This window comes from Arabidopsis thaliana, chromosome 2, assembly GCF_000001735.4.
Source record: "Arabidopsis thaliana chromosome 2, partial sequence".
Lineage (NCBI taxonomy): Eukaryota > Viridiplantae > Streptophyta > Magnoliopsida > Brassicales > Brassicaceae > Arabidopsis > Arabidopsis thaliana.
The window spans coordinates 18,106,412-18,128,364 of NC_003071.7; the positions used below are offsets into that span (position 1 = coordinate 18,106,412).

At 38.2% G+C, this 21,953-nt stretch overlaps 7 protein-coding genes across 20 annotated transcripts; 5 read left to right on the forward strand and 2 right to left on the reverse strand.

Annotated features, from left to right (window-relative positions):
• Positions 1–1,707: 1,707 nt before the first annotated feature.
• Positions 1,708–5,420, forward strand: IQD14 (IQ-domain 14). Of its 5 annotated transcripts, NM_201952.2 has the most exons (7): positions 1,938–2,095; positions 2,219–2,308; positions 2,658–2,727; positions 2,868–2,965; positions 3,072–4,004; positions 4,098–4,427; positions 4,508–5,416. In NM_201952.2, the coding sequence occupies exons 4-7, from the start codon at positions 2,891–2,893 to the stop codon at positions 5,174–5,176; spliced, it is 2,007 nt and encodes a 668-aa protein (NP_973681.2). In that variant the 5' UTR covers positions 1,938–2,095; positions 2,219–2,308; positions 2,658–2,727; positions 2,868–2,890; the 3' UTR covers positions 5,177–5,416. The 5 variants fall into 5 exon arrangements, with proteins under 5 accessions (NP_850399.2, NP_001154574.1, NP_973681.2 ...); NM_180068.5 differs by lacking the exon at positions 2,219–2,308 and having other exon boundaries at positions 1,708–2,095; positions 3,069–4,004; positions 4,508–5,420; NM_001161102.2 differs by lacking the exon at positions 2,219–2,308 and having other exon boundaries at positions 1,878–2,095; positions 4,508–5,420.
• A 194-nt stretch (positions 5,421–5,614) lies between these two features.
• AT2G43690 (Concanavalin A-like lectin protein kinase family protein) lies at positions 5,615–8,423 on the forward strand. Of its 3 annotated transcripts, none has more exons than NM_001337052.1 (2): positions 5,615–5,782; positions 6,258–8,423. In NM_001337052.1, exon 2 carries the CDS (start codon positions 6,286–6,288, stop codon positions 8,170–8,172), a length of 1,887 nt encoding a protein of 628 aa, NP_001323490.1. In that variant the 5' UTR covers positions 5,615–5,782; positions 6,258–6,285; the 3' UTR covers positions 8,173–8,423. The 3 variants fall into 3 exon arrangements, with proteins under 3 accessions (NP_001323490.1, NP_001318417.1, NP_181897.1); NM_001337051.1 differs by having other exon boundaries at positions 5,698–5,782; positions 6,114–8,366; NM_129931.2 differs by lacking the exon at positions 5,615–5,782 and having other exon boundaries at positions 6,134–8,419.
• Positions 8,424–8,652: 229 nt separating this feature from the next.
• AT2G43700 (Concanavalin A-like lectin protein kinase family protein) lies at positions 8,653–12,467 on the forward strand. 5 transcript variants are annotated; one of them, NM_001337053.1, is made up of 4 exons: positions 8,653–8,850; positions 9,270–9,357; positions 9,485–9,588; positions 10,202–12,467. In NM_001337053.1, the coding sequence occupies exons 3-4, from the start codon at positions 9,571–9,573 to the stop codon at positions 12,086–12,088; spliced, it is 1,905 nt and encodes a 634-aa protein (NP_001324410.1). In that variant the 5' UTR covers positions 8,653–8,850; positions 9,270–9,357; positions 9,485–9,570; the 3' UTR covers positions 12,089–12,467. The 5 variants fall into 5 exon arrangements, with proteins under 5 accessions (NP_001324410.1, NP_001324409.1, NP_181898.1 ...); NM_001337054.1 differs by having other exon boundaries at positions 9,549–9,588; NM_129932.6 differs by having other exon boundaries at positions 8,681–8,850; positions 9,485–12,433.
• Positions 12,468–13,461: 994 nt separating this feature from the next.
• SSI2 (Plant stearoyl-acyl-carrier-protein desaturase family protein) lies at positions 13,462–16,478 on the forward strand. Of its 2 annotated transcripts, none has more exons than NM_129933.4 (3): positions 13,462–13,835; positions 14,943–15,447; positions 15,524–16,478. In NM_129933.4, exons 1-3 carry the CDS (start codon positions 13,696–13,698, stop codon positions 16,082–16,084), a joined length of 1,206 nt encoding a protein of 401 aa, NP_181899.1. In that variant the 5' UTR covers positions 13,462–13,695; the 3' UTR covers positions 16,085–16,478. The 2 variants fall into 2 exon arrangements, with proteins under 2 accessions (NP_181899.1, NP_850400.1); NM_180069.1 differs by having other exon boundaries at positions 13,551–13,839; positions 14,947–15,447.
• Positions 16,479–16,755: 277 nt separating this feature from the next.
• On the forward strand, positions 16,756–18,060 carry AT2G43720 (FAM136A-like protein (DUF842)). 2 transcript variants are annotated; one of them, NM_129934.3, is made up of 3 exons: positions 16,756–17,004; positions 17,276–17,413; positions 17,706–18,060. In NM_129934.3, the coding sequence occupies exons 1-3, from the start codon at positions 16,882–16,884 to the stop codon at positions 17,886–17,888; spliced, it is 444 nt and encodes a 147-aa protein (NP_181900.1). In that variant the 5' UTR covers positions 16,756–16,881; the 3' UTR covers positions 17,889–18,060. The 2 variants fall into 2 exon arrangements, with proteins under 2 accessions (NP_181900.1, NP_001324462.1); NM_001337057.1 differs by having other exon boundaries at positions 16,756–17,413.
• A 176-nt stretch (positions 18,061–18,236) lies between these two features.
• Positions 18,237–19,457, reverse strand: AT2G43730 (Mannose-binding lectin superfamily protein). Its single transcript, NM_129935.2, has 2 exons — positions 19,040–19,457; positions 18,237–18,865 (listed from the first exon to the last, which is right to left on the reverse strand). Exons 1-2 carry the CDS (start codon positions 19,256–19,258, stop codon positions 18,410–18,412), a joined length of 675 nt encoding a protein of 224 aa, NP_181901.2. The 5' UTR covers positions 19,259–19,457; the 3' UTR covers positions 18,237–18,409.
• Positions 19,458–20,166: 709 nt separating this feature from the next.
• Positions 20,167–21,882, reverse strand: AT2G43740 (Mannose-binding lectin superfamily protein). 2 transcript variants are annotated; one of them, NM_001036459.1, is made up of 2 exons: positions 21,219–21,882; positions 20,167–21,034 (listed from the first exon to the last, which is right to left on the reverse strand). In NM_001036459.1, the coding sequence occupies exons 1-2, from the start codon at positions 21,471–21,473 to the stop codon at positions 20,417–20,419; spliced, it is 873 nt and encodes a 290-aa protein (NP_001031536.1). In that variant the 5' UTR covers positions 21,474–21,882; the 3' UTR covers positions 20,167–20,416. The 2 variants fall into 2 exon arrangements, with proteins under 2 accessions (NP_001031536.1, NP_181902.1); NM_129936.2 differs by having other exon boundaries at positions 20,167–21,091.
• Positions 21,883–21,953: the final 71 nt, after the last annotated feature.

The following is a 21,953-nucleotide window of genomic DNA, read 5'->3' on the forward strand; positions in this document are numbered from 1 at the left end:
ACGACCAAATGTGGCAGCATATGAAAACGGGTTATAGTGGGAAGGAATGTGGGAAGAATCAATTAGTTGAAATATTTTATTATTCTTGCTTGAATGTATTCCAAAGTATAATTATATGCGTTTTTAACACTAATTAGTAAATCATTTTTCCAAGTCCCTAAACGATACATTACATTTGATTCGCATGTCTTCCTCTTAGACCAAGAACAAGGTCGAGTTTTTTGTCAACAGAAATCTTCTCCCCGAAACATGAAACAACTTATAGAGCAAAAGATAAATATTATGAACTTTAATTGCCCAAGCATCTGTGATCCAGTGGTGGGAGAAGATTTGGGGAAGGGTGAAACTTTCAGAGCTGGGTTCGATCCTCCCTGGAAACAAAAATCACATTTGTTTGGAAAGTCTGTCAGTTGGGCTTTAGCCCAATTGGTTTACCTGGTAGTCAGAAATGCAGGCGGCCTGACTACCCCCTGGCATTAGTCGGAAAGCATCCAAATTCGGGACAGACAGTGTGGTGGTCTTTCGGGGAGAAGTCCACTCTGAAGTATTTCGGTGCATTTCTACTGAGGCTGACCGGATCAGCCGATAAAGTTTATAAAATAAAATAAATAAATGAACTTTAATTAACCAGAAAATGTAGAAACAAAAAATCTTACTAAACCTATGACCAAAAAAAAAAAAAAAAAAAAGTTGTGGAGTAAGAAGTATGAAGCGTTTTATCCAACATATCCCAGAGGAGAACAGTGATTGGTCGATGTCACGTGAAATAACATTTGGCAAATAGTGCACAAATTAATGAAGGCAAGAAAGTGAGACCAGACGCGAGATGTGAGCGCGTATGAAGAAACATGATGAGACAACAAAGAGAATCAACCTCGTCTATGAAAATTTCTTCAGATTCTCTTCTCATTGCGATACCAAACAAAAACTCGTAGTATATTTTTGTTGGTCGTTTTTGTACAAAATATATAAAAAGCAAACTGTCGCAATTATGGTTTGTATATTATACACCAGATAAACAAATCAGAATCTCTCCACTAAACCTAATATATTTTAAAATTTTGATAAGTCTATATACTTTTTTGGCGGGGACAACCGGATAGTTCTTCTTTGAGACTTCTGGCTTTTTTTTCTCTTGATGATAATAAGAAACTGTATGAATATTTGAAAATGCCTTATGACGTTTTCTTACCAAAAAAAAAAGGCAAAGGAACTACAAAAGATAGCTTAAACAAATTTAGACAATTCATGTGGCCTTACCTTAAGTATTTTAGTGATGATACGATTTTAAAATTATTAGTGCCATTCTATCATGTTCTATACTATATAAAATATTCATTCAATATTGATTTCATAGTTAAAGTTTACACCAAAAAATTGACATCACATCCTATCAGCTACGGAAATGGTTACCAACACAAAATAGTATATCTATGTCCTATATATATATAGGAATTTAAGACAAAGCAATATTAGTCTACTTTTGGAGGAGATGAAAAGTTACAAGAAGTCTCCCTATAAAACACTATTAATGAACCAAAAACAATCTACTAATCAAACTTATAGTCTACTAGAGGTACTTTGTTACCGTTTGGTTAGGGATGAGTTTCAACGTTTGTGGTGGTTACAATGAAGGTAAAAGTAATAGGCCCAAGACATTGAGTGATAAAGTGACTAACTCTTTCTCTTTCTTCATGATGATAAATCGATTTGATTAATTCCAAAAAGGAAGTAGGAAAGAAAAAGTTTCGAAATTCATCGCAATACCAACTAGACCCAGATCCAAAGTTGCAGACTTTTCAAAGTAATTTACCCACACACACTCTAAAAAGGATGGGTTAGAGAAGACTAATTATTTTTCTTAATAGCCAATTAAAATAGTATTTCTTTATTGTGTGTTTGCGTTAGAAAAAGATATGAGAGCTGAGAGAGAGAGAGAGGAAGCAGAGGATAGACAGAGAGAAAAGGGAAAATTACCAGACAAGAGTTCTTCTTTCTTCTCTCTGCCTGCTTCTTTTTCCTCTCTTTTCTCTCTCTCTCTCTTTCTTTGTGAAAATCTAGAAGAAGAGAAAGCTACAAAAATCTCAACATCGAGGTATGTTATTCGTGTTTGCTTACCTAGGAGATGATTTAAGTTCTGTTTCTTGATTTTTCACTTTCTGGTTTTCTGGGGTGTTTCAAAAGATCTGTCTTTTTTTGTTCTCTTTGATGTCTCTAGTCTTGTTGGGATGTGAAACACATGATTTTCGAGGAGTAGAGAGAGACAGAGAGAAATTAAGGGAAAGAGCTCACTTGTGTGACTTGTTCTGTGAGAAAATTCTCTAAGCAAAATTCTCAATTTTTTCAGCTTCTTTCTAATTTATGCATATTAAAATTCAGAGCTTTTACACTTGAAAGTTGTCATCTTTGTCTCAGTCTCTCTCTCTCTCTCTCGTTTGCATAGAAGAAACAATTTTTGTGTTGATTTAGTCAGTTCACCTAATCTGAAGAGAAGTTAAAAAGTTTGGCTAAGATTTGTCAAAAAGTTAAAACTTCCTTTTCATGGAAGCTCAACAACTTAATCTCTTTGGCAGTTTCCTTATCTTAGTTTCTTTGGATCTGCCTTTGATTTTCTTTCATTTGTCTTTTAACTGCAGTTTCCAATTTGGTTCATGCAGGTAAGAGTTTTGGCTACAGAGCAACCATGCTAACTTGCGCCTTCTCCCAAAATCTTATCCACTAATCTCGGTAAGCAATACTTCTGTTCTGATGATCAATACACAACTGTACTAGTCTTGAAGTTTCTCCATGCATAGATCTTAGAACTACCATAAAGGTTAATCCTTTGAGCCTGAAACAAAGGTTTGAGTTCTGTTTGATTGTGACAGGTAAGGAAAGTGATGTTGGCAAAATGGTGAAGAAAGGAAGTTGGTTTTCTGCTATCAAAAGGGTTTTTACTCCACATTCCAAAGAGAAGCTAGCCAATGTAAGCTGGTTACTCCTTACTGGATTTTCTTAGCTTGCAAAAATGTTTTATTACAGAGTTTTTGATGAGAGATACTTTGGCTCTTGGTGATCTTTTTATGCAGCAGGAACCAGAGAGAAAGAGTGGCAAAGAAAAGAAGAAGAAAGGTTTTGGGAAGCTAAGGCATGGCGAGACCAATTCATTTCTTCCCATCTTCAGAGAGCCTAGTAGTATCGAAAAGATCTTGGGCGAGGCTGAGAGAGATCACAATCTTGTCTTCAGGCCTCCTACTCCTGATCGACCAAATCCATATTCAGCCTCTCCTCCTCCGAGGCCTGCTTCTCCTCGGGTTGCTTCCCCAAGACCAACTTCTCCAAGAGTTGCCTCACCACGAGTCCCTTCTCCAAGAGCTGAAGTTCCAAGAACCCTTTCACCAAAGCCTCCTTCTCCAAGAGCTGAAGTTCCAAGATCCCTTTCACCAAAGCCTCCTTCTCCAAGAGCTGACCTTCCAAGATCACTTTCGCCAAAGCCCTTTGATCGATCGAAGCCATCATCAGCCTCTGCTAATGCCCCTCCTACTCTTAGGCCTGCTTCTACTCGAGTTCCTTCTCAGAGAATTACACCTCACAGTGTTCCTTCTCCAAGACCAAGTTCACCAAGAGGTGCCTCCCCACAAGCCATCTCTTCAAAGCCGCCTTCTCCAAGAGCAGAGCCACCAACATTGGACACTCCAAGACCTCCCTCTCCAAGAGCTGCTTCTCTAAGAGCAGACCCACCAAGATTGGATGCTGCACGACCCACCACGCCTAGGCCTCCTTCTCCACTAGCAGACGCACCAAGATTGGATGCTCCACGACCCACTACGCCTAAGCCGCCTTCTCCAAGATCAGACCCGCCAAGATTGGATGCTCCAAGACCCACTACGCCTAAGCCCCCTTCTCCAAGATCGGTTTCTCCTAGGGCTGTGCAGCGGCGGGAGATTGTTTATAGACCAGAGCCAACGCTTCCGGTCCAACATGCTTCTGCAACAAAGATTCAAGGAGCTTTCAGAGGTTACATGGTACGTATACACATTCTTTGTTTCTCTATCAAGATTTGTCCATTACACTTCCATTTCCAAGACAAGGAAGTTATATTGACCTGAATGAAACAGGCAAGGAAGAGTTTCAGAGCTCTCAAAGGTCTAGTCAGACTTCAAGGTGTGGTGAGAGGATACAGCGTGAAGCGGCAGACGATAAATGCAATGAAGTACATGCAGCAAGTGGTCCGTGTTCAATCCCAAATCCAGTCACGTCGCATCAAAATGTTGGAAAACCAAGCCCAGGTAGAGAAAGATGAAGCCAAATGGGCTGCGTCTGAAGCTGGTAATGATAATTGGGATGACAGTGTGCTGACAAAAGAGGAAAGGGATTCAAGATCACAAAGAAAGACTGACGCAATCATCAAGAGAGAAAGATCCATGGCCTATGCATATTCTCGCAAGGTAATACTCAATCCTTCTTCATGCCATCATCATGTTGATGTACATTTTAAGTCTTTTCCAACGTATCTATCTCTGTGCAGTTGTGGAAGAACAGTCCTAAGTCTACTCAGGACAATCGTTCTTTCCCTCAATGGTGGAACTGGGTGGACCGGCAGAATCCTCTTGCTAGTCCTGCACCGAGCTATAGCCAACCACAAAGAGATTTCAGGCTAACACCATCAAGACTGTGCCCAAGTCCTCTGTCTCAGTCAAGCAAACAACACCATATCAGGCTTGACAACCACTTTGACACTTCAACACCCAGATCGTCAAGATCCACTTTTCACACTCCCTCCAGACCCATCCACACAGGGACATCAAGATACTCAAGAGGAAGACTAAGAGGTCAAGATTCTCCTTTCAAGGATGATGATAGCCTCACAAGCTGCCCTCCATTCCCTAGCTACATGGCTCCAACAGTCTCTGCCAAAGCAAAAGTTAGACCAAACAGCAATCCAAAGGAGAGAGTGATGGGTACACCAGTCAGCGAGAAGAGGAGAATGTCGTATCCCCCCACGCAAGATACGTTTAGATGGAACAAAGGGTCATTGGTCATGAGCAACAGCAGCAGCCACAGAGGTCCTGGTTCACCTGGAGGTGTGGTTCTTGAGAAGCACAAGACACTTAAATCAGTAGGAAATTTGAGCATTGGTTCCACTGCCTCCATGGCAACAACAGTTGGGAGAAAGGAATTTAACAGATTTGTGTGATTTCTTTTGATTTGAACATTTTTCTTTGGGTTGTGTTGATTTTGAGTGTTGTAACATAATAAAAGGTAAAACAGAAAAACAAAAAAAACCGGAGGATTTGGTTTGAAGTAGAACTCTTAGAAATGATATGAGCATTAGACTTGGTAATACTAATGAAAAAAGTTGACACTTGAAGCAAATTCACAAGGGTAAAATGTATCTTACGGTTTTTAATGAAAGCTAAAGAGACTGTAGGGCTTCAACATTAGCTTGGGCTCGGGATGCTTCCCTCTGCAACTGGTTAAGCTACCACAGAACAGAGACTGTAGTCTGTAGGAGGGATTCAACATAGCTTTCTCAATGAGTTCCAATCATATTCTCCTGAATTTACGAAAGAACCCTCTCGACTTAAATTATGATTAGGAGGCCTATATCTATCTAATGGGCCATAGTAGGCCCATTTAACTTCGGTGTTTCTTTTGCCTTTAACACTTCAGTCTACATCGATCCCTGAGTCCGCCGGCCGGTACGGGGACATTGCCGGGAATGAGTCACAGGTGACGAGAGGGTTATCGGAAGGAGGGCGAAACCATTCTACCCGAGGAATCTACTACGGCTGCGGTGGTGGTTTGTGTTTCTCCCTCTCTTTTCTATTATTTTTCGTTTTAATTAATTTACTTTTTAGTCCTTCATATATATACTCAGTTATATTTTTGGCCCAAACTTCAAAAAATTAAGATTTCATCCTCGGCGTTACTTCTCTTGCCTGCTTATTCCTAACCGAAGTAGAAATGATCTCATGTTTGTAAAATAAGATCGTTGGTCTCAAACATTTGTTAAAAAATATATTCATGCCACTGCCAACTCTATGGCTCTCTGTTTAATAAAATATTTGCAGTTCTTGTGACTATTTCGTGTATCTGAAGTCCTCACTTGACTTTTTCCTTACTTATCACAGATTTTAACAACACAAAATGTATAATCTTCTTCCCTCGTAAACCGCTCAATCAATCAATCAATCAATGAGCATGTCTTGTAAAATCAACTGGTTGATGGTTCTGGTGATCATTGCTCTGTCTAATCTTGAAAGCTCACTTGGCAGGCTTGTTTTTGAGGGATCCGCCGGGTTAATGAATGGTTTCACGACGTTGACAAACACCAAGAAACACGCCTATGGTCAAGCCTTCAATGACGAGCCATTCCCTTTCAAGAATTCGGTCAACGGTAACATGACTTCGTTTTCATTTACCTTCTTCTTTGCTATCGTCCCTGAGCATATAGACAAAGGTTCTCACGGTATAGCCTTTGTGATCTCTCCCACGAGAGGCATTCCTGGTGCATCCGCTGATCAGTACCTTGGTATCTTCAACGATACAAATGATGGAAATAGCTCCAACCATATCATTGCTGTGGAGCTTGATATACATAAAGACGATGAATTTGGTGACATTGATGATAACCATGTTGGTATCAATATTAATGGTATGAGATCTATTGTATCTGCTCCTGCCGGTTATTATGATCAAAATGGTCAGTTCAAAAATCTTTCTTTAATCAGTGGAAATCTACTCCGAGTCACGATTTTGTATAGCCAGGAAGAAAAACAGCTTAATGTCACCTTATCACCAGCAGAGGAAGCTAATGTCCCAAAGTGGCCTCTTCTTTCACTGAACAAAGATTTGTCACCGTATCTTTCAAAGAATATGTATATCGGCTTCACAGCTTCCACTGGGTCGGTCGGAGCAATACATTACATGTGGATGTGGTATGTATTTACCTTTATTATTGTTCCAAAACTGGATTTTGATATACCAACCTTTCCTCCATATCCCAAGGCAGAGTCTCAGGTAAAGCTGATAGTTCTTGTGACGTTCTTGACTTTGGCTCTCTTTGTTGCGCTTGCTGCATCAGCTTTAATTGTTTTCTTCTATAAGAGACATAAGAAACTTTTGGAGGTTCTCGAGGAATGGGAAGTCGAATGTGGACCACATAGGTTTTCTTACAAAGAACTCTTCAATGCCACAAATGGTTTCAAACAACTTCTCGGCGAAGGGGGGTTTGGTCCTGTCTTTAAAGGCACACTTTCAGGTTCAAATGCAAAGATTGCTGTTAAACGGGTTTCTCATGACTCAAGTCAAGGAATGAGAGAATTATTGGCCGAGATTTCGACTATTGGTCGGCTTAGACACCCCAATCTAGTCAGGCTTCTTGGTTATTGCAGATACAAAGAAGAGCTCTACTTGGTTTATGACTTTCTGCCCAATGGAAGCCTTGACAAGTACCTTTACGGAACATCAGATCAAAAACAACTCTCTTGGAGTCAACGTTTCAAGATCATCAAAGATGTAGCCTCTGCACTCTCCTATCTCCATCATGGGTGGATACATGTCGTCATTCATAGAGACATCAAGCCAGCAAACGTGCTAATCGATGACAAGATGAATGCAAGTCTTGGAGATTTCGGATTGGCTAAGGTATATGATCAAGGATATGATCCTCAAACCTCTAGAGTAGCTGGAACATTCGGGTACATGGCGCCAGAGATCATGAGAACCGGAAGACCAACTATGGGAACGGATGTTTACGCTTTTGGTATGTTTATGCTTGAAGTTTCTTGCGATAGAAAACTGTTTGAGCCACGAGCAGAGTCGGAAGAGGCTATTCTTACTAACTGGGCGATAAATTGTTGGGAAAACGGTGATATTGTAGAGGCAGCTACTGAAAGAATCCGACAAGATAATGATAAGGGACAGCTCGAGCTTGTTCTGAAGCTAGGAGTGTTATGTTCGCATGAGGCTGAAGAGGTTAGGCCGGATATGGCTACAGTTGTTAAGATTTTGAACGGAGTTTCTGAGCTTCCGGATAACCTGCTTGATATTGTTAGATCCGAGAAGTTGGAAAATTGGTACGAGAGGTACAGCAAAGTAATTGATCCGGTGACAACGGAGGAGTCCATAGGTAACTTGGCCATTACGGAACCGATACTTCCGTCAGGCAGACCCAGGTTGTTTCTCTAGTGGGCGTGCAATCAATCACACGCTAAAATCATGAAAGTTAAGGCATTTGGGATTATATATAATTGACTAGAATCACAGATTATGAGATAACTACGGGAGTGATGGAGTTTTCGAAACTTGTTAGTTATGGTTTTCCTATTTAATAAGCTCTTGTAAGAGTAGACAGTACTATTGTATATGTGGGTTTTGTTTTTCAGTGTGTTTCTTTATTTTACACTATCAATTTCTTTTGTGTGTTATCTTAAATATCAAAAATATTGAACAACTATTGATTACTTTTATAGAAGAAACCTTAATTTTAACATCGATTTTTGGTTTCAACAACCATATTATATCTAACTAATTGTCATGTTGTTGGCAAAAAAAAATCACACAAATGAGACAAATTCATGTTTACAGTGCCATTGTCCATTAGAAATTGTTTGTAGTTATTACGAAAGTACCCTCTCGGCTGAAGTTAAGAGGCTTATGTATATATCTATTGGGCCACAATAGGCCCATTTAAGGTCGACGTTTCTTCTACCAACGATTCCTGTTTTTGCCGGCCGATCTGTGGACTGTGGATATAGCCGGAAATGAGTCACAGGCGACGGGAGAGGTATCGGAAGGAGGGAGTAACGGTACGACCAGCGATATCTACGGCGACGGAGGCGATAATGCTCGGATATTTAACCGACGGTGAGGGTTTGTATTTCTCTATCTCTTTTATTTTATTTTACTTTTTTTTTTGTTTTGTTAATTACTTTTTAGTCCTTCATGTTTCCTCAAATATATGTTTGGCCCCAAAATTTCGAAAATCTTGCATTTCCTCCTTGGTGTCATTGCTCTTCAGGCTGATTCCTACTAACCGAAGTAAACATGATGTCATGTATGTATGTTATTAGAAAAATATATTCATGCCAAGAATTTTATTATGTATCTGAAGTCATCACTTTGACTTTTATCTTGCTTATCAAAGATATAAACAACAACAAAAACTGAATTATCTTCTTCCCTTGTAAACCACTCAATCAATCATTGATCATGCCTCGTAACTTCAACTTGTTGTTAGTTCTGGTGATCATTGCTCTGTTTATTACTAAAAACTCACTTGGCAGGCTTCTTGAGGGATCCACTGGTATTATCAATGGTTTCCTGACGTGGACAAACACCAAGAAGCCCGTGGACGCTGAAAGCTGTGTCGAGGTCGGTTGTGCAATTATATATGACGTTGTTGCTCTATATATTTTATGTTGTTCATTGTATTGAATGTATCGTGTGGTCTGTTATCTACTCAAGTCGGCTGTAACATTGTGAACTACTTTATCTGTAGAAGCTATTACTTTATCTTCGGATTTTGGTTTGGGAACTGCTCTAACATGCGCTGTTACCATCAGGCGCCTGGACAAACAAGCAGACATGATGCCAGATTCCCAGGTTTGTAAAACATAAGATATATCTTCCAGAGATTTGATAAGATTAGAATTATTTTCCTTAAACAAGATTGTGCTTCTGTGGTGAACAGATGATGTCATAAGGTATACAAGGTCGACTATATTTTAAAATGTTGATGTAGAATATTATCTTCTGACCAAAGCATAACTAAATAGTTTTCTTGACTAACTCATCGGTTCTACAATGGTCCATGGAGGGTTGGGACACCATTAACTAGTTAATTAATTGATATCAAGTGTTCACATGTCTTGACTAGTTCATATGTTTATTATGTCTGCAGTCATTACTTTACTTTCATATATATACAAACTAGTTAAATAATTGGTTTTGAAAGCATTGACTCTGCAACCTGTAGCAATCTCTCTGATTTTATTCCTTGTAGGGCCTTGACTAGTTCATGGGCATTTTTTTTGTTGGCTTAGATGACTTCCATCATGCTCCCAAAGATATAAAAGACAAAAACAGAAACTAAGCTCTTAGTTTCTAAAACCGTCGATCAAAAATCATGTCTCGTACAATCGGCTCACGGGTCATTTTCTTGATCCTTGCTCTCTTCTGTTGTACTGAAAACTCCCGTGGCAAACTGGTTATGCAGGGATCCGCTGGATTTTTTAAAGGTTACAGGACGTTGACGAGCACCAAGAAGCACGCATATGGTCAAGCCTTCGAGGACGAGATAGTCCCTTTCAAGAATTCGGCCAACGATACAGTTACTTCTTTCTCTGTCACGTTCTTCTTTGCTATCGCCCCTGAGGATAAGCACAAAGGCGCTCATGGTATGGCCTTCGTGATCTCTCCCACAAGAGGCATTACTGGTGCCTCCGCTGATCAGTACCTTGGAATCTTTAACAAAGCAAACAACGGGGATAGCTCAAATCATGTCATCGCTGTGGAGCTCGATATAAATAAAGATGAGGAATTTGGCGACATTAACGATAACCATGTTGGTATCAACATAAACGGAATGAGGTCTATCAAATTTGCTCCTGCTGGTTATTATGATCAAGAAGGTCAATTTAAAGATCTTTCTTTGATAAGTGGAAGTCTACTCCGAGTCACGATTTTGTATAGCCAGATGGAAAAACAGCTTAATGTCACCTTATCATCACCAGAGGAGGCTTATTACCCGAACAAGCCTCTTCTTTCATTGAACCAAGATCTATCACCCTATATTTTGGAGAACATGTATGTGGGCTTCTCAGCCTCAACGGGGTCTGTTAGAGCAATGCATTACATGTTGAGTTGGTTTGTACATGGCGGCGTTGATGTTCCAAACCTGGACTTGGGAATACCAACATTTCCTCCATATCCCAAGGAAAAATCTCTGGTTTATCGGATTGTTTTGGTGACCAGCTTGGCATTGGTTCTCTTTGTTGCGCTTGTTGCATCAGCTTTAAGTATCTTTTTCTACAGGAGACATAAAAAGGTTAAAGAGGTTCTAGAGGAATGGGAGATCCAATGTGGGCCTCATAGGTTTGCTTACAAAGAACTCTTTAAAGCCACAAAAGGTTTCAAACAACTTCTAGGCAAAGGAGGGTTTGGTCAGGTCTTTAAGGGTACACTTCCAGGTTCTGATGCAGAGATTGCCGTTAAACGAATTTCACATGATTCAAAACAAGGAATGCAGGAATTCTTGGCTGAGATATCGACAATTGGTCGGCTTAGACACCAGAACCTAGTCAGGCTTCAGGGTTATTGTAGGTACAAGGAGGAACTCTACTTGGTTTATGACTTTATGCCCAATGGAAGTCTTGACAAGTACCTCTACCACAGAGCGAATCAAGAGCAACTCACTTGGAATCAACGTTTCAAGATCATCAAAGACATAGCCTCTGCACTCTGCTATTTGCATCATGAATGGGTACAAGTTGTAATTCATCGAGACATCAAGCCGGCAAATGTCCTGATTGACCACCAAATGAATGCAAGGCTCGGGGATTTTGGGTTGGCTAAGTTGTACGATCAGGGTTATGATCCTCAGACATCTAGAGTTGCTGGGACATTCTGGTACATTGCACCGGAGCTCATAAGAAGCGGAAGAGCAACCACAGGGACAGACGTCTATGCCTTCGGGCTGTTTATGCTAGAAGTCTCTTGCGGTAGGAGGCTGATAGAGCGAAGAACAGCCTCCGACGAGGTCGTCCTAGCTGAATGGACATTAAAGTGCTGGGAAAACGGAGATATTCTCGAGGCAGTCAATGATGGAATCCGTCACGAAGACAATAGAGAACAGCTCGAGCTTGTTTTGAAATTGGGAGTGTTGTGTTCGCACCAGGCTGTAGCAATTAGGCCAGACATGTCTAAGGTGGTCCAGATCTTGGGTGGTGATCTGCAGCTTCCAGATAATCTACTCGATATAGTCAAAGCAGAGAAGGTCAGAATGTGGTCTGAGACATCTGAGAGTGTACTTGGTGTTTTGACATCACAAGGGTCCATTGGTACCTTGACGTTAACGGAACCTTTTACCTCCCGGGGACGCTGAGACGTGATGCTGAGTTCGGTCGTGAAATGATATATGACATGTTTGTTTGTAAATATTTTATGTTTTCGATTGATGACAAAGGAGTCAGAAAGGACACTTGACCATCACGGAAGCGATGACTTCCGTCGGACGGTAAAAAGTGATGGTCGAGGTTTGGTGAGAAATCTAAAAATGTGACGGTGTTTGCTTGATAAATATCTTTATTTTGGTGATTGTATTGAATGTATCGTTTTGATTTCTGTTTATACTTATATCGGCGGTGGAATAATTACACATGACCTGAAAAGTATGCGTTTGTGTTTACTTTTATGTTGTAGTACTTGTTGTGTTTTTCAGCTATGAAAAGTCTACATATTTCTTCTGTGTGCTAACTTATTGGATAAATTGGATATTTTTAAGAGATCTAATGTTTACACAAACGTATGGTGAACACCAATGGGGATGTTTACACACACTTATGATTTATGACTGAAAGAGATGTTAATCGAAGTATATACTCCATTGATTAATGTTAATCACCGAAAGAGATGTTAAACAAGCATTAATGTTTACACTTAAATGTGATGGAACGAAAACAAAGAATAAGTTTAAATTTGTTGTCATGGTCTCAATGAAAAACCGAAAACGTTGTGCTATCAAATTACTCAAAACGTTGAGCTAGCTAAACTTGGCAGAAAAGTATCGAATGATGCTAAAATGCAAAAAACCATTAAACCCAATGTACGGTTTATAGAGTTTTCATATGCCAAGTGGGACATCCACGTGGAGATCCTATGCCACTTGTCCCCTCTCTGTCTCTTTCATGCTTCAAACTTATTTGGCTTTTACGTGGATTCTCACGCCCGAGTACGTCGATTATTACAAAACTCACATAAATTAATATAAACACTTTATATTTTGTTTTGACCTTTTTACCCCTTCTCATTGCTCATCAATTTTCATAGATCTAATACCAAATTATCACACATATAGGAGAGTCATCTAACAATTAGCACAAGTCATGAGTGAAAGAGACTAAGCATGAATCATAATCATCTTTGACATAGGTGCTCAAAAGTAATCAATTTTTTCAACTTTACTATTCAACTCAATAAAAGAATTTTTAATCAACAATTCTTTTCAAGATGTATCCCTTTTTTTTCTTGCAACTTTTTCTCAACTATATTAATATTTAGTATACTGCTACTTAGCTACTCGATGTTTTGATGTATCATTGATCATTATTGTTGACTAATAATTATTTGATACAAATATTTTACCGACATATGTAAGAACAATAGTGTCAAAATTGAAGCATCTCAAGGGTATTTTAGAACAGATACCCAATTTATTTATTTTTATAATTTGTCACCTTGTTTTTCACACACAAATGACAATATGACGTCATTTTCCTTATTAGAATAATTTTTTTAACAAAAAAAAGAATTATTTATTTTCGTCTCTCTTATTGCTTGCTACGCTCAACGCTGTGCATAAGCATTCTCTTTCTGTGGACGAAACTAAACCTGAGAGAAAAAGCCAGAAGAACCAAACTCAGACCGAGAGATAGAGATTGAGGGAGAGCTCTAGCTCTGTAGAAAAGAAGGATTCATTCATCATATCCAGAAATGGCTCTAAAGTTTAACCCTTTGGTGGCATCTCAGCCTTACAAATTCCCTTCCTCGACTCGTCCGCCAACTCCTTCTTTCAGATCTCCCAAGTTCCTCTGCCTCGCTTCTTCTTCTCCGGCTCTCAGCTCCGGCCCCAAGTCAGTCTCTTTCTCTCCATCATCGTCTCTCTTATCTACTTTCGATTCTCTCTGTTTCATCTTTGTTTACTGTGTTCTGGGTTTTGCTTGTTCTTATCGATATTGGATCTACGTTTTCTCGATTTTGTTCAGTGTTATTTGCTTACATTTGCTTAATCTCGAGTGTGATTTCAATAAAAGTACGTTCTTTTAATCTGGGTTTATAAGAATGGGCCATCCTCTGTTCTCAGGTGATTCATTAATGCTCTTTTTCATTGAATCTGATGTTTGTTGATTGTTCCCTATTATTCTCACGTTTCTCTGAGATTGCCCCATCTATCAAATCGTTGCCTTTACCATATTTATTCTGCATCAGATTATGTAGATTGCTCGTTGATTGGTTGTTAGTTAAGATTAACACTAGTTATCTTCTTTATGGTATAATGATCTTTAGATTGGTTAAGACTTAACAGACATTGAGGAAAGCTTCTTAGTCAAAGAGAAAGTTTTGTTTTGTTTTCTCTGGTTTAGTAATTTTTAATGGTGAAATGTTTATCCACTTGTTTCTTACTCATTTGATGAGTTTTCTCTTTTGTATTGACAAGAGATTCTTGAACGTATCAGTTTACGTCTGTTTATCTTTCTTCAAAGACATTACGTTGGATATCACGCTTCGTGGCCTTTCTCTATGCATGCGTACTTCGTGGCTTCTCTCTTTAGTTTGCGTCCAAAATTTTCACACTTTTCTGTAATTTATTATTCATTCTTTCTCTGTTTTGAAGACATTTGGCTCTTTATCTTGTCTTTGTCTGATCAGTAGTCACTACATTTGTTTCTTTCACAATCTTTCTTTTTTGCTTCATATTGAACTGCAAGACCAATCCATGAATGCAAATATAAAATATTGTCTTACGGTTAACCATCTCTAAGTGTTTGCTAGTCATGAATTGTGAAATTGTTTCGCTTCAAACATAGAATTAGTTGATTTGGAAATGTAGACATGAATGCTTATCTAAATACAATAAACTGTGTTCTTGTTTCAGTTGTGTATCAGAGATGAGACCTTGACTGGTAATTTCAATGGAGCATAATTAAATGCTAATGATACTTATTTTCTGGTTAATGCAGGGAGGTTGAGAGTTTGAAGAAACCATTTACGCCACCCAGGGAAGTGCATGTTCAAGTCTTGCACTCCATGCCACCTCAAAAGATCGAGATCTTCAAATCTATGGAAAACTGGGCCGAGGAGAACCTTCTGATTCACCTCAAGGATGTGGAGAAGTCTTGGCAACCCCAGGATTTCTTGCCTGACCCTGCATCAGATGGGTTTGAAGATCAGGTAAGAGAGTTAAGAGAGAGGGCTAGAGAGCTCCCTGATGATTACTTTGTTGTTTTGGTGGGGGACATGATCACAGAAGAAGCACTTCCGACCTATCAAACTATGTTGAACACTTTGGATGGAGTTAGGGATGAAACAGGTGCTAGTCCTACTTCATGGGCTATTTGGACCAGAGCTTGGACTGCAGAAGAAAACCGACATGGCGATCTTCTGAATAAATACCTTTACTTGTCTGGTCGTGTTGACATGAGGCAGATCGAAAAGACCATTCAGTACTTGATTGGATCTGGAATGGTGAGATAGTTTCAGGCAATTATCATGATTTCTTGGTTAATATAACTACCTAATCGCTTTAACTTATCTTTCATAGGATCCGCGGACAGAGAATAACCCCTACCTTGGCTTCATCTATACGTCATTCCAAGAAAGAGCGACATTCATCTCTCACGGAAACACAGCCCGCCAAGCCAAAGAGCACGGGGACATCAAACTAGCCCAAATATGTGGCACAATAGCTGCAGACGAGAAGCGTCATGAAACAGCATACACCAAGATAGTTGAAAAGCTCTTTGAGATTGATCCTGATGGTACTGTCATGGCTTTTGCAGACATGATGAGAAAGAAAATCTCAATGCCTGCTCACTTGATGTATGATGGGCGCAACGACAACCTCTTTGACAACTTCTCTTCCGTGGCTCAGAGGCTCGGTGTTTACACCGCCAAAGACTATGCAGACATTCTTGAGTTTCTGGTTGGTAGGTGGAAAATCCAGGACTTAACCGGGCTTTCAGGTGAAGGAAACAAAGCACAAGACTATTTATGCGGGTTGGCTCCAAGGATCAAGAGATTGGATGAGAGAGCTCAAGCAAGAGCCAAGAAAGGACCCAAGATTCCTTTCAGTTGGATACACGACAGAGAAGTGCAGCTCTAAAAGGACAAAGACAAAAACAAAAACCTATCCTCCCGGTTCCTCATTTCATCTGTCTGCTCTTAAAATTGGTGTAGATTACTATGGTTTTCTGATAATGTTGGTGGGTCTAGTTACAAAGTTGAGATGCAGTGATTTAGTAGCTTTGTTTTTCCCAGTCACTATATGTTTGGTCTTTGGTCCGTTAGCACACTTGTAGTAGTTAAAACAGTTTAAGTATGGTCTGTACTCAGTCTTCCTCTTCTCTGTGGAGTTTTGTTTAAGTTCAGGTTAGTTTTGTTTTGTCTCTCTGTTTTTTCCCCTGTTTCTCGACAAACAACTCATGTGGCTTTTTAGCAATTTTGATGGATGATCATGATGAATAATTGAATATCTTCAATGTCAGTTTACATTTAACTAATTGGTCAATGTTTGACGATCATGCTTAATGCTTATCTCTATAAATTAATGTAAAGTCAATAATAATGAAACCCTTGACAAAAAAAAAGTGAGAAGTTGATAGATTTTGAAAGAAGAAACAGAGACGGCTGTTGAGGTAACTTCATGCTTGAGCCAGACTAAAGGAGATGATAATGTTCGTAAATGGGCCCAATTTAAAAGAGGCTAGGCCCAAATAAGGTAGTGTTTCAGAGATGGGAGGCGGTTGAAGCTACCTATGAGAACTTGGGGAAGGAGTAAAAAAATGTTCTCTTTTTCAGTCTTTTTTTGTCTAATTTTTTTGCAAGTAAAGATTCCAAACTTTTTCGAGTGAATCATTGTGAGAGCAAAGTTGAACTAATAAATCAACTCGCCGGGAAAAAATGGATCAAACGGCGGAGGAGAAGATGGTGAGAGAGAGGATTAGAAAGAAAGTTAACGAAGTCAGTTCTGCGTCGCAGTCTCTTCTTTCTCCAGTACAAGACCACATCAATTTCACCCTTCAAGTTCGTCTCTTTCTCTCTCTCTCTCTCAAACAAAAAAAAAAGTTTTTGAAAATTTTGATGTCTTCTTTCTAAAATTGAAGAAACAAAGTGGATTTTTCACAGCTCCCTAGACTCAGTTTTCTTTCTCCTAGTTGCTAAATTCCTAAAGTTATGTTCTCTGTGTATACTCTTCGAAGAAGCCATTGGATATGTACTTGGACTTAGTTTGCTTACTGCGTAGTTTGAGATTTATATAAGAGTTAGTTATTTTTGTGCTTTTGTGTTGATGCAGAAGGCATATTTCAAATGTGCATACGAGTGCTTTGATAGGACAAGAACACACGCTGAGATTAGTCGATGTGCAGAGAGTTGCAGTGTTCCTATCACAAATGCACAGAACTACTTTGATAATGAGATGTCGGTGTTCCAAGTGAGTCTATTTCTCAACTTTATTTCCAGTTACAATTTGAGATTGATACAGCAAAATTTACAAATGCCCATGAACGTTGGAAAATTGGTGATTGAAGTCTTAAAGTCTTTTTCTTGTTCTATTAGAGGTTGATGGATGATTAGTGATTGGTCTGAAACTTTTGTTTTTCAAATGTGTTATTATGAAGATAGTTTAGTTTGTTGTCTCCTGGATTCTCTATTACATGACAACAGCGCTTGGGTTTGAGTACTAGATATTCAAGATGGTGTTTTGGTTTTACTGATGAATGTAGGAGAGGTTGAATAGATCTCTTGTGGTTTGTCAAGACAAGTTTGAGGTTGCTAAGCAACAGAAGACGAGAAGTGAAGCGGTAAATGATTTGGAGCATTGTGTAAACCAAACTGTTGATGAAGCTGTGAAGACTCTGCCTAATCTCGTCTCAAGAATGAAGAAAGCTTTGTCAATCACAGACTGAGCTCTCCAACGATTATAAAGAGGGACTCTTTTCTGATACTTAGAATTTATGTTTCATTGATCTCATATATAAAGGTGAAAGTTGTGACCCAAGGATTTCTCCCTTGACTTTTTTTTAATAAAAAAACAGAGGATTTCCGCAAGCCGTTTCTGGTCCTCAAACTTTGATACTCGTTGCCGCTTTGATTCTTTATACCAAACAAACTGCTTAGTTTGGCGCTTTGGCTGGTTACAAAGATACCAAAAATAATCGAACCACTAAAAGAAGACACTACTACATGTTAATAGTCACAATAACATCAAATAAAATAAAATTATGCAAAGAACTTGAAACGAAAAAAATTAATAAAATTGAAACATCTTACGTAATTGAAAAGATGGAGTATTATTAAGAGTTGTAACTAAAATAAGACAAAAAAAATGTGTCATTCCTCCATCGATGCGGCTTTAATTTAATTTAAAGAACAAAAAAGCTATGTCAAAGGACAAGAGCTAGATATCGTTCAAGACTAGCATTTAATCTTAATCCAAGAAAACTTTTATCAGGCACAACATAGCTCTTTTGAAATCCAACTTGGAAAATATCCGGTCTTTGAGTTTGGGCTTATAACGGATGTGCATAACAGGAATACCATCCGCGATCGTCGGGATTTGATTATGGGCGAATGCATATAGAGGATCCCATGCTTGATTGAGAGTGGGCTTGTTATCGTACGTGGGATAAACATAAATGCCAATGGATGTCAGACCGTCAAATTCGTCATCAAAAGACCCAAAGAAACCACCAAACTCACGACGATCACGTATCTTCACATCAATTTCCTTCTTATAATCTGCCATATAACTTGATGAATATCCAGTTCCATTACAAAACGGCCCGTGTTTCCCCTGATTAGTGTGAAATGTCAAAGACGTGACCTTTCTCTCCCAAAATATTCCACTCAACCCAGTCACATACTCATCGTCATTCAGTCTCACCTGTATATTTGCTTTAACATGGCCATCATGAACAAGTATACCAAAAACTAAGTATATATAAACATTATAAACAACAATGTTAATTACAGCAACAAAATCTTAAGAATATTCCACTATTTATACCAGAATTGTTTTTAAAAAAACACATGAAGATATTATTCTAAGAAGACTTACGATTTCGTAGGATTGACCTTTGGACGAACCGTGCTTTTCAGACACGACATGAACTCCGTTATGAAAATAGCTAAACTGAATACATTTTATGGAATCTTTGTTGAAAGCAACATATATACTAGATATCATGTTGCGTCCCTTCTCTTCCCAACTCTTATCATAATATTGCTTTGACCCAATTGGTCCGACTTTGAACATCTCCCTATTACGAGATTTCATTGAAAATAGCAGTTGAAAATATTAAAACTCTTTTCTTGATAAAATAATTTGTTCTTGTGATGAGGATCCATACTTATATAGACGAAGAAAAGCTACATAATTTCTCTAAGAAAACTTCCTTAATCAAAATGTAAATAACTTCGAAAACAGTAAATTTATTTAATCCAAAAGATCAAATATATAAAACTAAATAATGTATATCCTCACCCCTTATTGACCTTCTATTTCTGCTTGCATTTATTTGTGATTTACCTATTTATAGCTACATTCATATAATCCAAGGATGGTAGTAATATTAAAAGCCCTTTTGTTTCCTTCCGTCTCTAGCTTGTTTCTTTGCAAACAAGTTAAGATGACGATATTTCAAAGATTTTATTATCAAAGTCTGCATTTTTGGTTTTTGCCATGTGTTTTATTAATTCTTTTATTATATGAGCATCATAATTGTTGTCTATTGGTTCTAAGATACCATAATAATGATCTAGATTGGTAAAAATATACCACTTATTAGTTTAAATAAAGCTCTGGTACAAATTTTGTATGATGTTAGAAAAACGCAAGTGAGTTCACGAATATTTTTACCATTCCTTTGCTTGTCTATATGAAACAAACGTTTCACTGCTATCCCTAAATGCAGATTCTATGCCTAGCTAGACGTGAAACTAAAAGTGAATGACAGAAATTATTCAACTTACCATATTGAGAAGATTCTATATACAACTTCAAATCAAGAGCGTAGTCATAGGCTCATATATAGCACGGAACTAGACTGCTTAGTCTACACAAGTTATAGTATTCATGAATGTAATCATCCTCTCCAACAATCATTTTCACACAAGATTTTGTCATTCATAGATTTCGTTTTAAATCAAAACACATGGAGCACAGAACTATCGAAAACAAATAATAAAGGAAGAAATGGGACCATTTTATTATTTAAGAGTTTTTTTTTTGATAATTTTTTTTTATTACTTAAGAGTTGCGATATATATAGAAAGATGAAACAAACATTGCTTCATTAAAGCTACTTTATTTAAGCTATTGTTGAATACTGCCACAAGAAGTTGCTTCGTCAACCAGGTCGGGCCTTGTAATGGGTGGGACTCAAATACATACCAATCCGGATCTTGCACGAATGCAAACGAAAAAAAAAAAGATCTAATCCAAGAGATTTCTGAAAAGACGCGCCAACTTGGAGAATATGCCATATTTGAGTTTGGACTTACGACCAATGGGATTGACATCGAGGAACTCCGGGATCTGATACTCAAGTGTCCGAGTGTTAGTGCTTCTGGCTAGACGATCCGATGATTGGTAGAGACTGATCTTGTCTTCGAAATTGGGGTTATGAACAATGGGCTTGACATCGGAGACCTCATGAGGCATTTGATATTCAAGCTTCCGATTATGGTTGATTGTGGTTAAAGGACCAGATGATTGATAGAAAGTGCTTTGGTCGTCGTAGTCATCGGTGACTTTGTAGTTGGTTCTGAGGGCTACGTCATTGATCCTTGTAATGGGACACACATAAATGCCAATGGAAGTCAGAGTGCCATAGTTATCAAAAGACCCAAAGAAACCACCAAACTCACGACGATCACGTATCTTCACATCAATTTCCACCTTATAGTTATCCATAATATTCTTTGATGATGAATATCTATCACAAATCGGGCCGTGTTTCCCCTGATTAGTGTGAATATTCAAATTCGTGATCCCTTTACAAAGATATATTGCACTCAACCCGGTCACAAACTCATCGTCATTTAGTCTCACCTGTATATTGCATAAATTTGTTTTAACGTGGTCATCAGTAACAAGAGCAAAAACAAACTATACATGATGAACAACAATGTTAATTACATAAACAAAATGTAAAGATTCCACTAAGAAAAATTACCAGATATTATAACTATCAGAAGGAAGAAAAAACATGAAGATGTATTATAACAAAACTTACCATTACGTGGAATCGACCGTTGTACGAACCATACTTTTGTTTTTGGGCATCAGACATACCATACTTTTTAGACACGACATGACCTCCGTTCTGACAATAGCTAAACTGAATAGAATTTATGGTATCTTTGTCGAAAGCGACATATATACTAGAGATCATGTTGCGTCCCTTCTCTTCCCATTCCAAATTCTTAAGATAAGCACGTTGTGACCCAATTGGTCCGACTTTGAACATCTCCCTACCACGGGATTTCATTTAGAATATAGCAGACGAAAGAATTAAGCTCGGATTAAAATATTTTCTTAATAAAACAATTTGTTCTTCTGAGGACGATCTATACTTATATATAGACGAAGAAAAGCTTTACATACCTAATCTCTCTAAGAAAACTTCCTTAATCAAAATGTAAAGCAACTTGAAAACAGTAAATTTACTAAATTCGAAGAACAAAAAAGTAACTATAAATATTTAATCTCCTTGCTTATTTGTTATTTACTTTATAGCTATAGTTTACCTATTTAAAGCTATATTCATCTAAGGATACTAGTAATAGTTAAAGCCTTTTTTTTTCTTTGCTAACAGTTAAGATGCCGATTTTCCATAGATTTAAGAACATTAGATGCGTCTAAAGATTTTTCCAAATATTTAATTAAGATGCTGGTTCCTTCCGTCTATAGAATTCGTGAGCCAAAAAGTCATAATACGTTATTAGTAACAAATGATGCATCATCTTTG